General features: G+C 42.7%; 1 protein-coding gene across 2 annotated transcripts in view; it reads left to right on the forward strand.

Annotated features, from left to right (window-relative positions):
- ARV1 (ARV1 homolog, fatty acid homeostasis modulator) overlaps nucleotides 1–6,366 on the forward strand; it is a 26,607-nt gene extending 20,241 nt beyond the window's left edge. For both annotated transcript variants that reach the window (XM_019527577.1, XM_019527578.1), the window contains 3 exons: nucleotides 1,645–1,798; nucleotides 4,700–4,924; nucleotides 5,801–6,366. In XM_019527577.1, coding sequence (XP_019383122.1) covers nucleotides 1,645–1,798; nucleotides 4,700–4,924; nucleotides 5,801–5,907 — 486 coding nt within the window. In that variant the 3' untranslated portion in view covers nucleotides 5,908–6,366. The remainder of the gene's footprint in view (nucleotides 1–1,644; nucleotides 1,799–4,699; nucleotides 4,925–5,800) is intronic.
- The last annotated feature ends 6,945 nt before the right edge of the window (nucleotides 6,367–13,311 follow it).

A 13,311-nucleotide genomic window follows, 5' to 3' on the forward strand; every position in this document is an offset into this window, starting at 1 on the left:
TTTTTTTTTTTTTTTTTTTTTTTTTTAACTGCATCATCATGAGCATCACACAATAAATTATGATGGTACTACTTTGTGTGTAGACCAGGCCTAAGGAGGAGTTGTTTGTGTGCCATTGGTTACCATCCCTGTATTAGAATTCAGGACATTTTTCTTTACAAGTGTAGACTGCTTTCAAGGAATTGCCTGATTTCACGTTGCTAAAATCTGCTACAAATAGGAAACAGATCTGCAGGGCTTCAATTTTTGTTACTACTTAACATAGCAAGGACATCATTATTTGAAATCCTGTTGTATTAGATATTGTGCAAACAAATCAGAAAATGTGGTTCCTGCCCCAAAGAACATATGCTTGTCTTCTGATATCATATCTCTATAGTATTTTCTCTTTCAGTTTCAAAATAATATGAAGTCCTTTAAAGCTTGAAACGAAAGTGTATCCCATCTAAATCCCTATCTAAACCCAAGATCTCCTCTTGTTTTAATTCATGTCATGATTACAAACCCTCTGAATTGTTTTTGGTTCTGGCAGGGAAGGCTCCTATAGCAGCAACTTTATGTGATGTCCAAAAAAAGGATCATGGAAGTGTGGCCTCTTTGATTAAGGCCCTCTTCCTCACATGCCTTTCAAATTACACATGCTCAATTTTTCCAACAAAATGTTTATTCCTAGAAGTATTTCAAATGATATGAAACAGCAAGTGAATTAAACTTTCCCTCCCATAACCCCTCCATCACTAATGTGTCACCAATGGGGATCCATACCCTAGATTTCAGTGACTGGCCCTGCCTCTGAATTCCTAGCCCCTCTACAAGCCCCGTGGGCCACACAACATGGGTCTGGAGGCCAGATGCAGCCTGTGAGTCATAAATTTGACACCATTGATTTAAGCAAATTCCAGGTGAAAAAACATTTTCCAACAATAAGCAAGCCAGAAAAAAAAAAGAAGAAAAAACAACAACTGGATATTTGGGTCCCTGATTGTATCCCCATCACTGACAATTAGAAAATTCAAGCTTATTCATAAAACAGGAATGTTTACTATGAAAACACACTAATAACGGACCTCTTATGCTTTTCTCCAGTCCAGTTTTTCAGGGGATATTTTAAGATATGCCAGAGACCAAATTATATTTGCATTGATCCCCTTTTCTCCCTTCCAAACATGCTTAGGCTATGTATACACTTGAAAGGGTTGATTGGTTGCTATGTCAGTAGTAGCAAACACCCATGGTGAAAATGAAGCTTGTGAAGGTATAAACCAATTAAACCAGTTCCCTCAGCTGAAAAACTGCATTTACTGTAGGCCTCCTTTAGAGATGACTATATAAGTTAGGAGTATGTTTGTTTGTTTTTAACACCTAACAATGCCAGTAAAATTCTCTTTTGCAAATCAGACCTTGTATATCTTCTTTGCCCAAATCTGCTCATGCACTTTCGAAACCTCTGATTTGTCTGTAATATTAAATGGGCTAACTTGTTTAAAATACTGTATGCTAATGTAGTAGTAGACCTGAACAAGCCATTTGCTTATACCCAAAGCAAAAATGATTACATTGCAGAGCTGATTTGCCTATAGGTGCTAAGCATCTTTCAAATTACATGCTTAATGCTGATTCTGTCAATGATCTTTTATGTACCAGATTCATGGGAAGCTCTGCATATTTTGTTTGCTTTGTGAAGCTTATGTCAGGTGGCTACAGCTACAGGATTCAAGCCAAAACATAGATCCCGATGACTTAATCAGATATGCCAAGGAATGGGACTTTTATAGAATGTTTGGAATAGCTTCTTTAGGTAAGAATTGTGATTTACTTCATATAACTATCAACTGGTCTTTTAGCCAGTCCTTAGTTTTATTGAATCCTGATCTTTTCTAACTAAATGCATTGAAGAAATTACAAGTAATAATTGATGTCATGTCCTTCCCAAAGGAGGTGGTTTAGTGATTTCTATGTATAGTCTAAAACAGTTTTGTAGCCTTTCAGGGGGAGATGGCATTATGTGCTTCATTTTTATGTTATTTCCTATTTTTCTTCAGTGCCAGTTCTGACTGAAATTACCTTATGATGAGGAGTCTACTGAACTCAAGGAGGTGGCCAGCCAATTTCACAGGCAGATCCCAGGGCCAGCCACCATTTTTGCAAGCTGAGCGTGCCCCCTCCCAACCTGCCTCTGGCTGAGAGGCCCCAGCAGTCCTGCCCCTCCTTGGAGATTGCTACATGGCCCAAAACTGCAGCTTAATTACCCTGATTAAGCCCTGGAAAGCCATTTAATCTATGTATTAGTAAGCATGGTAATTAATTAGGGTAATTAAGCCTCAGTTTCAGACCATCCCCAAGCAGTGGGCTCTGTGCTTTCGGTGGCCTCACTGAAAAAATACCCAAACTAACTTACTGGCAAGCAGAAAAGCCCTGCAGTCTTGGAGCACAAGGAGGAGGGCAAATGAGGAAGACAGGGCAGGGTGCTGGGGAGAACACCTGCTGCGGGGCACCTCCATGTGCCCTCCCCAATGGATGGCTTGGCTAGGCTGTTCCACCTGCCTCCAACGCAGCACAGCCTGCAGACACCTGGGTTCTGCCTCTGGTTTAGTGGCCCTATGCCCCGCTGGACCCAGGTATCACACTCAGCATGGGTTGGAGGCCCTGGCAGCTCCTCCTGCATCACCCTGGCTGCCTCATTCTCTACCTGCTGCTACTAACTGAAAGCAAACTAGGAACTGGGATGCTGGTGCTCTGCCCTTGCCCCAAGTCCCACTGCAGTGTGGGGGGATGCGGCAGGTCCTTCCTGCTGCTCGTCTTGGGTTGACTGAAGACAGGCCGCTGCTGCTCCGCGCCCCACTCCATGCTGCTGCCGCCCTGACCTGGCTGTCAGGTTCTTGGTAGTGCTGCCACCCCATGCAGCCAGCTTCACCCATGCCCTGCCCCACCTCTGCACCTCCTGTTGTTAGCAGCTCTGCCCCACTGCCCCCTTCACCCTCTTCCCCATACTCTAAGACTGCAGGGCTTCTCTGCTTGCTGGTAGGTTTTTGTTCTTTTCAGTGAGCCCCTGTTTATTTTTGAAGCCTGTACTTTTCTGTGGAGCCTGCCTGAATTTGCAATTTCCACTAAAATTGTACAGTCACGATTTTTGTAATTCCCTAATTTATGACAAAACACTTATATCAGTGTTAGGTATCAAACCATCAGAAGATGGCAGTATTGAGAATGTTTGGTCTGAATTGCTATCTATTTATATGGTTTTGATTTATAAGTAGTAACAGATAGATGCACCTTAGCCAAGAGACCGGCACCCAGAGTACTAACAGCATGCTGAATTTTTATGTGAGGAAAAATTGGTTGGTTAAGAAAAATATTTTTTCATGTGCTTTGAATCTTACTTGACATGGCCTCTAGTGGTCTTTCAGCATGTGAGAGCACCATCCATCCAAAAATACTCCTCCTAGACCTAACCTGTTCCAGAATAGCTCTGTCAGTTGTTAGTTTCCTGTTTTGTCACATCTAGAATCATGAGAAATGTTAGGGAAATGTTTTATCAGTTCTCTTTTGCTAGCTTGTTTAAAATGGCATTGAGAAAAGGCTAGAGTCACACCTCATGCATGGCTGAATACTTATTCTTTTGCTGCAGAGGCAGCTAGCAGATGGAGGCATGAGTTTATTGCATATTGATTTACTGAAAAGTTTATTATTCCTAGAGGTGAGATGACAGTGAGGATGCTGCTGATGAAAATGAACAGTAAACAGGAAAAGCTGTACTAGCTTCTGAGCCATAAATAAATCATTTTTTAAAAGCAAACATTTTGCCAAAGAGCCAGTGGCAAAACTAGTTTGGAAGAAATGTTATTTCCAAGCTTCAAAAATTATATTTAAAACACTTGAAGGTGAAAAATGGATCTTTATTTATTAAAAAGTATATTCAAATCTTTTGTGGTACCCCTGTCTAATTTGGACCCATCCATTAGAACCATAAAGAATTCCCATCGTTTTGCTTCATACTTTCAGGTCTTTGGGCTAGCAACACCAAAAAAACCATAACTTGAAGTAATCCCTTGTCCTGATCCTCCAGCAAGTGTTTCCGTAGATAGATTCATGTAAATGAAGCTCAGGTCTTTACTATTATCATCTCACTTTTCCATTATCAGGTTTTCATAAAATTATGATAAAATTGCCTGAGCTCATGTTTTCAGCAGCAATTCCTCCCTTGCTGTCATTGGGAAACTGTTCTTACAGTGAGTTACTCCATATCTTACTAGCATAGGAAAGGCTTGGTAGTCTAGCAGTGGTTTTTGAGCCTTCACTAATCTTCCATAGAATATCAGTATTGGTGGCCTTGGCCCACAGCTTAAAGACTAAATGAAAAAATGGTCTTTGGGAAAAAAAGGTAGAAACAGAGGAAAATTTTTCACATGGTAGTTTTCCTGCAATATGGATTTGTCATAAACATCCTAGATAAGTGGCTGGATCCTTTGAATAAGATTGGACTGGATTGGTTTATGGGAGTAGTAATTTAGCAAGGTAACTATTACTTATAAAGATAAAGTGGAGGAGGACATCGTGTTCATGATTCATCTATAACATTTTATTAAAATAATCAAAAGCTCATTTGTAGTTGGTATTTATTACACCAAGATTAATTAGGAAAGAATTTGATTTGATGCTTCATGCTATTATTTTCTTCTCCTCTCCGTTGTCCACTCAGAGCAAATTGCATTTTTGGTTGGCATTTTTACTGCCCTATGGGTAGCCAGGCCTGAGATGCTGAAAACAAAGTCTGACTTCATTTTGCTTCTGAAAGCCCTGCTGTTGTCTAGTTATGGAAAACTTCTGCTGATTCCAGCTGTTATTTGGGAACATGACTATACTCCTTTGTGTCTCCATCTCATAAAAGTATTTGTACTGACATCTAACTCTCAAGCAATTAGAGGTATTTTGCTTTTGTTGTATTAGTGTAATATCTCTGTTGCAAATGTTATTACAACGTGTTATTTTAGAATATCTTTTCAGTGATGCTTTTAAAAATCAGATATTAAAGAGATTCTTATGTGTGATTGCAACAGTCCTTAGTCTAGAATTATCACATTGGGCCTTTCATCATGAAACTGAAAACATTAATGAAAAAAAACAACCTTATCTTGCAATCACAGTTTTGAAACTAAAAAGAGATCCATCAGTTACATGTTTTGAAGCAACTCAACATTGGTTACTAGAACATAAAAGTATAATTAATCATTTGTGTAGGGATTTTTTTTTGTAACTACAATTTGAAAATTATATATTGACTTAGAAAATATTCTTAAGCTATGCATAGACTGTTTAGACGGACGTTTTCTGTGCAACTCTTCCAGTGTATATATTGATATAAATCCACAAACAATTTCCATGAACTTTTAAAAGGTTTTAGTCCAAACTGTTTATACCAGCGGTGCTAAATCTCCAGCCTCTGGGCCAGATCTGGCTTGTAGAGCTATGTTATCCAACCTGTAGAGCTCCCAATGGATCCAGAAATTTGGTGGCAGTAGAGCAGTGGCAATTAATACTGCCACCACTCCCTTGTTGTCAGATTTTCTAAGCATGTGGGGCTTGGGCCACAGATGCAATCTGGCATGGGCAGGGTTTAGTACACCCTGTCAAGCTGGGGCTGCACACCAGGCCAGACCTGCATACCAGATTGGGCCTGCAGATCAACCCCACACCCTTCATCTAGCCCACAGAAAAAAAAGGTTCTGCACCACTGGTTTATATTGGGACAGTAAATACATTATTGGAAAGATTGAGTATTTTGTTCTGTTTTCTTTTGCAGTTACATTGAACTTAAGCCGAAAGTTTGCTTTGTTGGCCATCCTGAGTGGATTGCTTTTCGAAAGTGGTGTTGTCTATTTGTTCCAGAGAACGGGATTGAATGTTTGAAAAAGCAGCCCAGCATCCACTTGCTTAATCTTCAATTATTTTGAAGGTCTAAATTAAAATCAACATGGTTATTATTCTCAAAGAATTACTTTCCTCCAGCAGACCCAAATCATTGCTTTTATAATGTGATAAAGAAAATAGTTGGGTAACAAAACATTTTCATTGCCAGCAGTTGGCTGGAAACAGTTCTGGAATTTTTAGTTTTTAATTCCTCACACAAATACAACTTTTGTATGTGCTAAACCATAAAACTTGAGTCTGGACTTTTGTTTTTTCATTAGAAATATGAATGTGCCAGCATGCTAATAGCTTTATCGATCTGGCAGTAATGCAAAGATGTACACTAAAAATGCTGGCATTACCCAACACTAATCACTATTTCATTTTTGCCAAAAGAGGTAGATGAATTGTTCCCCTAAGGGGAAGAAAAAAGTAAGCAATAAAATGAAGGGAAGACTAGACCAATATTTTAGACCAAATTGATTTTGAGAAAGAGAGAAATGAATTGACTAAAATGGACTACTGGATTGGACTATTCTGCAGTACAGAACTAAGGTTGGAAGGGACCTCAAAAGACTACTTAATCCAACCTGGGAATCATACCTGTGACCTTGGTATCATTAGCACCATCCGCTAAACAGCCACAATGCAGTGTACATGCAATGGTAGGACTAAACTGTAGTCTCAGGGGTGTTGAGGGGCAAGTCCAAAGTAATAAAGGAATTTAGGGGTGCACTGATAAAGAGTTTCTTAGCCAATACTGATAGACGATTATTAACCAGCCATATTGGATGATACCAATCTGATAACCAATTTACAGGAATGTAGCCAGGCAGCATGGCTCCCTGCAGATAAGTCTGTGGAGGGGAAGGGGCGTGGGGGCACAAATTGAGGCCCCCATGGTAAGGGAGGGAGTGGGGCAGGACTGGGGCTAAGGGTGCTGTCCAGCCAGGGTGGTGAATGGGACAGGGCCATCGGTAGCTTGTCCAGGGGATCAGCATTCTGGCACTTAAAAATGGCAGCGGTGGCACTTGAACTAAAACTCATCGAATGAGCTTTAGTTCAAGTGCCCTGTCACCATTTTTAAGCGTGGGGACGTTTTTAATTGGAACTGAGCAAGGCAGGCATGGATATGGGCTGCTCACTGTGGGGTCAGGGCTCTCTGCCCTGCTGCCTTTGCCCGAGGGGCCCTGCTCTGGCTGTGTACTCCCTGCCCACCAAGTAGCAGGAGGCACAACTCATCACTCCCACTGCCGCCATTCAGGCAGGCGGCACATGGCCAGCACAGGGCTCCGAAGGGAAAGGCAGCAGGGTGGAGAGCCCCAAGCCTGCAGCGAACAGCACTGTCTGGCACCGGCCCCAGCCCCGGCTCCCATTCATTGCCCTGGCTGGGCAGCATCCCCAGCTACTGGCCTCTGTCCCTGCCCTACTACCTATCTCACCATGGATGCCTCGATCTGCCCCTCACAGCCCTTCCCTCCCCTACGCCCCTTCCCCTCCATGGACTTACCTATATGGAACTGCTCTCCACGCTCCCCAGCTGCATTTCTTGCCACATGCATGCATGAGGCTGTGTGTATGCACACAGTGTCCAGACCGCTGTCCAGAAGACGTATTATATTTATCAGCCAATAACTGCTAATGTAAATTTTCCTTTTATTGGTGCCAATCTGATATGCAACTGATATATCAGTGCACCTATAAAGGAATTATTTTTGAAGTAATTGCTTAGAAGCAGTGTTCTATTTGGTTACATTTTGGTTTGGTTTCATGTCTCAATCTGCTTCCTTCCCTCTATTCTGAAAACTGAAAAGAAAGAATGGAAGGAATTCACATCAGACTCAGTGGCGCTCTTGCTCCCAGTGTCTTTCTGACTGCTATCAGGACAGGTTTGCATTATTCCTCCTCACACAGCCCTCCTCTGGGAGCTGGCTTAACAGAACCAGCTGAGTAGTTTAAGGCTGCTCAGCCATGTTCTTTAATGGGGCAACATAATTTGCAAGAGAAATTAGCTGCTTGCTTGTAATGGCTAAGTTAAAGAAGCTTTTAGGAATGTATGACTGAAATGGGGCTTGCAGGGCCATCGTGTTCAGTTCCCTGGGATTATAGGCAATTACTAACTGAAGGAATCCCTAAAATCACCACTTCCAACCTTCACCTATAGCCTTTAGGAGCAGTTTAAAGAATATGAAAAACACCCTATAAAATGCTATAGGTAAAAATGAGGACACTTGTGGCAGTTGTCTCCATTTTTACCCTAGAAATAAAGGGATATGAAGCAAATTGCCAATTGGCAGAATCCACTTTGCCTGAGGCAGTCAACTTCTTTGGAGACAGACACCTCCCTGGGCAACAATCAGCCAGCAGGCCTGCAGGAGTTGGTGCAGAGGAGAAGGTTAGCATAGCTCCAGTTGGTCCTGGATTGTATGAATTTGCTTCTGTTCTTCAAGCTGACTCCCATCAGGCACAGGGATGATGGGCTGCTTCTAAAACTTAGCGTCACTGCTAGAGAGGTGGTTTTCAGTCACAGGTTGCAGGGGGAAAATCACTGACGACTCCTCTGGCCCTGGTTCTGGTGGGAACATGGAGAGAGAGGCAGTGTCCCCATTCTGCATTCATCACCAGTTTCAAATCTTTAACCTCTTTCTGTGAAACTTATAAAACAGACACCCCTGGGTCTGACACCATTTCAAAATTAATTCCAAGAACAGTACCACTCCTCGATCATTCATCTTCATTGTTTACTTGGTCAGTTTGGGCCACAACTTTAAAAGGCTAGGGGTATTAGGCATGCTGAAATGCCTGGGACAGAGTGTACATGCCACAGTAGGTTAGTTCAGGAGAAGAGCAGATAGCTGCTATAGCTGTTACAGAACAACAGATACTCTGCACAGTTTCAGCAGTTAAATTCACCAGCAACACTCAGAGCATAGCAGAATGTGTTCAGAGGAGGCAAAACATGACTGCAGCTGCCCTACAGCCAGACTACTGGCCACATAAAATGTGAGGGTGCTGGTTGTGGATGTTTTTCCTGTCTCCTTTGTGGAGGGTAAGGTCTTAAGACTTTATAGCTGCAGCTGCTCCCATGTAGCATATACAAGGGCAAAACAAGAGCTGCTAGAAAATTGTGAAGAGAAAGAAATTCACTTGGCATATGGACTATCTGTCAGATGACTGCCTGCATGTCTTACAGACCAGTGTCTGAGCCGCAGCATTTACATGCTTCGTGAGCTGCAAACAGGGCTTTCCTGGTTTGGGTTTGAGAATAAATTCACCTTCAGGAACATCTGGGGCAAGTTTTGGTGTTGTGGACAGGTCCCTCAACCTCCCTGGATTTGTGGCAGCGAACAATGGAATATACATTATAAAGGCAGAACGTGATGACAACTTTCAGACTGTCTCTTGCCTTGCTGCCTCAATCTGCTTGGAAGGGAATTTCTGAAGAGGGAGGCCTAGGTATAAGCACTGCTTTGAATGGTCAGTCAGGCTTGTAGCCACTTCAGCTGGTTCTGGGTATACACTGTGCACTTAGCAGTACAAGACTTGCTTTCTCTGCCATGCTACCAGATGAAACGGGAGATTGAAAACTGGAGATGAATCTCCTTTCTATCTGAAAGCAGCAGTGGAAATATGCAGTGACCTCCATTGTTACCATTCCTTGACTGCTCCTGAGGAAGCTAATTGAAATTTTGCAGCACTTGGATAAGACCACAAAACTACTCATTTTGGAAGATACTGGAATCAGCCAAGGTAGTCCTTTACTGAGGTTCCTAGGAACAAAACTAGTACATGAAGAGCCTTGTACATCAAAAGAATGAAAGCACTGGGGAATTCCTAATAGGGGTGTCACGCTGTCTGTCTGCTTTACTTTAAAATTGGCATCACATAACTGTCAGAAGGAGTGTTTACTTGATGGCGGCATATCAAGACCTCTGGTTTTAAAGTCCCCTGGATTCCTCCCTTTTGCAGAGAGAGAGAGTTTGGTATATCAGACTTTAAAATCAGACTTTACAACCTAGTGGCTGAAGTGACTGCTCAGGGCCCTATATGATAGGAACAACAGCCTGTTCTCACCAAGAGACAAACAATGCTTTGTGTCTTGGTGGATCACAGACTGAATACGAATCTACAGTGTGATGCAGCTACAAAAATGCTGAATGCGGTTTTGGGGTACACCAATATAGGAGCATTAGGTGCAAGATATGGGAAGCAATAGAGCCTTTTTACTTGGTACAGGTTAGACCTCATCTAGAGTATTGTGTGCAGTTTTGGGCTCCGCATTTTAAAAGGGATGTAGAGAAGTCGGGGCCCAGAGACGGGTGACAAAAATGATAAAGCACTTGGAACATAAACCATATGAGGAGTTTGAAAGTAATGGGCATGATCAGCTTGCAGAAAATGTGATTAAATGTGGATATGATAGCAGTCTTCAAATACCTGCTGCTATAAAAAAGAGGGAGAACACCTTTTTCTTTCCATTGCAGAGAGCAGGACATGTACCAATGATTTGAAGGTGCAGCAAAGTACGTTTGGACTGGATATAAGGAAAAACTTCACTGTTGGAACAGGGCAACAGTGGAATAGACTGCCTAGGGAAGTTGTGGAACCTCTGTCATTGGGGCTTTTCAAGAAGAGGTTGGATAAGCATTGGGCAGAGATTATCTAGGAGTAGCTGTTTCAAATGCTCTGTAAAGCACAATAGTTGAAAGCCCAGGAGTACACCCCCTTCCCCTGAAGCCTAGAGCAGGTGGATATTGGAGAGGACTGTGCTCAGCAGCAGGAAAATGAAGCAGTGTTTATGATCAGCTTAAGTATGAAAGATTAAAGCAGCTGGAACCAATTCATGGAGGGGATACAGAAAGGGAACTTCTGGCTGCCTAGTTAGAGGATGTGATGTTTGGAGTTAAGCTTCCTATCCCCAGGTTTCAGAGCAGAATAAAGAGTGTGTGTTTGTTTTTTTTTATATGTCTGGGCTTTGCTAGTGGCCACATGGGAATCGGAAGGAATTCTTTCCCCTCCTGTTGCACAGGTGTCAGGGTTTGATGTGTTTTTTTGGGGGGTGGGGAGTGGACGGGTTGGTTTTTGGTGTTTGTTTGTTTTTACCTGCCTCAAAAGAATTGGATGTTGGCTCCAGCCAAGGCTGGGGATTTTGACTGGGATGTGCCAGTGCTCCTGCTGAGACTAAAAATAGGAGGTTCCTATTTAGAGGGTCTTGCTCCTCCACTTGGTGTCAAACCAGTCAACACATTTGGGTTCAGGAAAGGATCAGAACTGTACAAGCTGTGGGGTTTTGCCTTCTTCTGTAATAGGTATGATCCTCTTCCTTGGATCTCTTAGATGCATTCTAATGACCCTTGCAGCAGCAGGACTCTGTTAGCCCTTGTACCCCTGCTTTACCTGTGGAAAATTTAAGTGCTTTAAGTGTCTTTGGGTGTGACACAGCTGATTGTGTAGATTTAGGACTGCATTAGACAAGGATTTGTATGGAATGACTTGCATAGGGATGATCCTCAAGTAGGAGGTTGGACTTTGGTCCCTTCCAACCATATATTTCTATGATTCTAACAGTAAAATAAGTGTTACAGCAGGTGATCAGTACTACCCTGGATATAGACAGAAAGAGGAACTGGTCTTTTAAACCCAGCCTCAGGGACTTTGGGTTGACCTATACTGCAGCTTCTTCCCTCAGGCCTTTGGGGAAAAGGACCATACCAGAGGATGGTGGAGGAACATTTACAAAGGAAAATGCTAGTGCCCAGTGAGTCGGACCCTCCTATCGGCAGACAAAGATAGCAACATATTCTTTAGCTTTCTTCACCCACTTCCTTCTACCCACAACCAGAAGCATGCGGCAAACTCCTCTTTACGCTGCAGGTGGTAGAATGTCTGCTAGCCCCCAATGCCTCTCCAGGGGGAATGAGTAGATGTTGGATTCCCAGAAAACACCTTGTATGTGATATCTGCAGGAAGCTAGTGAAATGCCACATCTGATGAGGAAAAAGAATATTGCACAACCTTCCCGTGGAGGTTGGGAGGAGTTGTGCGAGTAAACACACCATCCCTTCCTCTTAAAGATGGTATGAACACAGAACTTGAGTGTGGTCTCAGTAGATTAGGTTCCTTTTCTATTTTTGCCCATCCATCACAGAATAGCTCCACAGAGCATTTTTAAGAATTTCTCCCATGTTTGGTCTGGCACTTGTGTTTAATTTTTAATTTTTGTTTTGGCTCTGGAAGTCACTTTAGCTTTGATCCAAACATTCCAGCTTCACTGCTGAATAGTTTTGAAGGGACTGTAACAACTGAAACCAGCTGTATGATGAATTGATATGAAGCGGTCTAAAAACAGTAATGTGGAACAGATCCTCAGATGGCATAAAATCTGCCATTTGATACCAGCTAAAGAACTAGCCCTGTGTTTTCATAATTTGTCAAAAACATCAGAGACAGCTTAAAGCATTTCCAGACTGAAAAAGCCAGGCCATGGACAGGCATTTGTGTTTATCAGTAGCATAATTACTACAGATTGGGGAAAAAAGCCTGGGAGCTGAAGAGGTATATGAGTTCCAGCCTGTTGGCTGGAGAGCTTCAACAGGTGATCTCTCCAACCAGCAGGCATGAAAGGGGAGTCAATTGATTGACAGACTTCCTATTCTCTTGCCTGGGAAGGGGGCAGCTGTCAATTGTCAGTTGGCAACCGCTGAAAAGCAGCAGCTGCCGGGGACAGCCTGGAGAGTTCCAACACTAGGAGAATGCCCCCACCTTTCATCCTGCCAAGCAGCTGATTGATGGGACTGGGACCATTCTCCTGTGGTAAAAACCTTGCCACCATGGCAGACCCAGAGGAGGGGTGTGTGGGGGTGGCAAGGCTACTTGAGCCTTGTAGCACAGCACAGCAGACTGCTTCCCCTGCCCTGATCCAGGCTGACGCAGAAGGTTTCATAGGAACACAGAAGTAGACAGGGCCCCCTGGGCTTAACATTGCAATCTAAATTGACTGAACTGTGAGAGTCTCCTTGGAAAAGATGCAGATAATGACCTTTTCACTTGAATGACTTGGATCAAATTGTTGAGCATATACTTTAGTGAAAATATACTGCAGTAGCAGTGGAGAGAGAGGGGTGGGGTCTTTCTTTCTCCATATCTATGGTCCCATCTGCCTGGTTATAGTATTGTTTGTTAGCGCATTCTTAATAGACTGGGTGGATTGATAATAAAATTATTCATCTTTACTGAAAAGTGATTAGCTAACTTCTCAAAAGGGAGCATAGCATGGATATCGGTCATGAAAACAATAGACTTTGGTAGTATTTCATATCTGCTTTCTCAGCTGAGCAATAATAGACACCACAGTGACACCTAAAGCCCAAAACGAAAAAACTTGATTTCACTTTCAAAACTGTC

This window comes from Gavialis gangeticus, unplaced genomic scaffold (genome assembly GCF_001723915.1).
Source record: "Gavialis gangeticus isolate Ggan-Ray unplaced genomic scaffold, GavGan_comp1, whole genome shotgun sequence".
Taxonomy (NCBI): domain Eukaryota; kingdom Metazoa; phylum Chordata; order Crocodylia; family Gavialidae; genus Gavialis; species Gavialis gangeticus.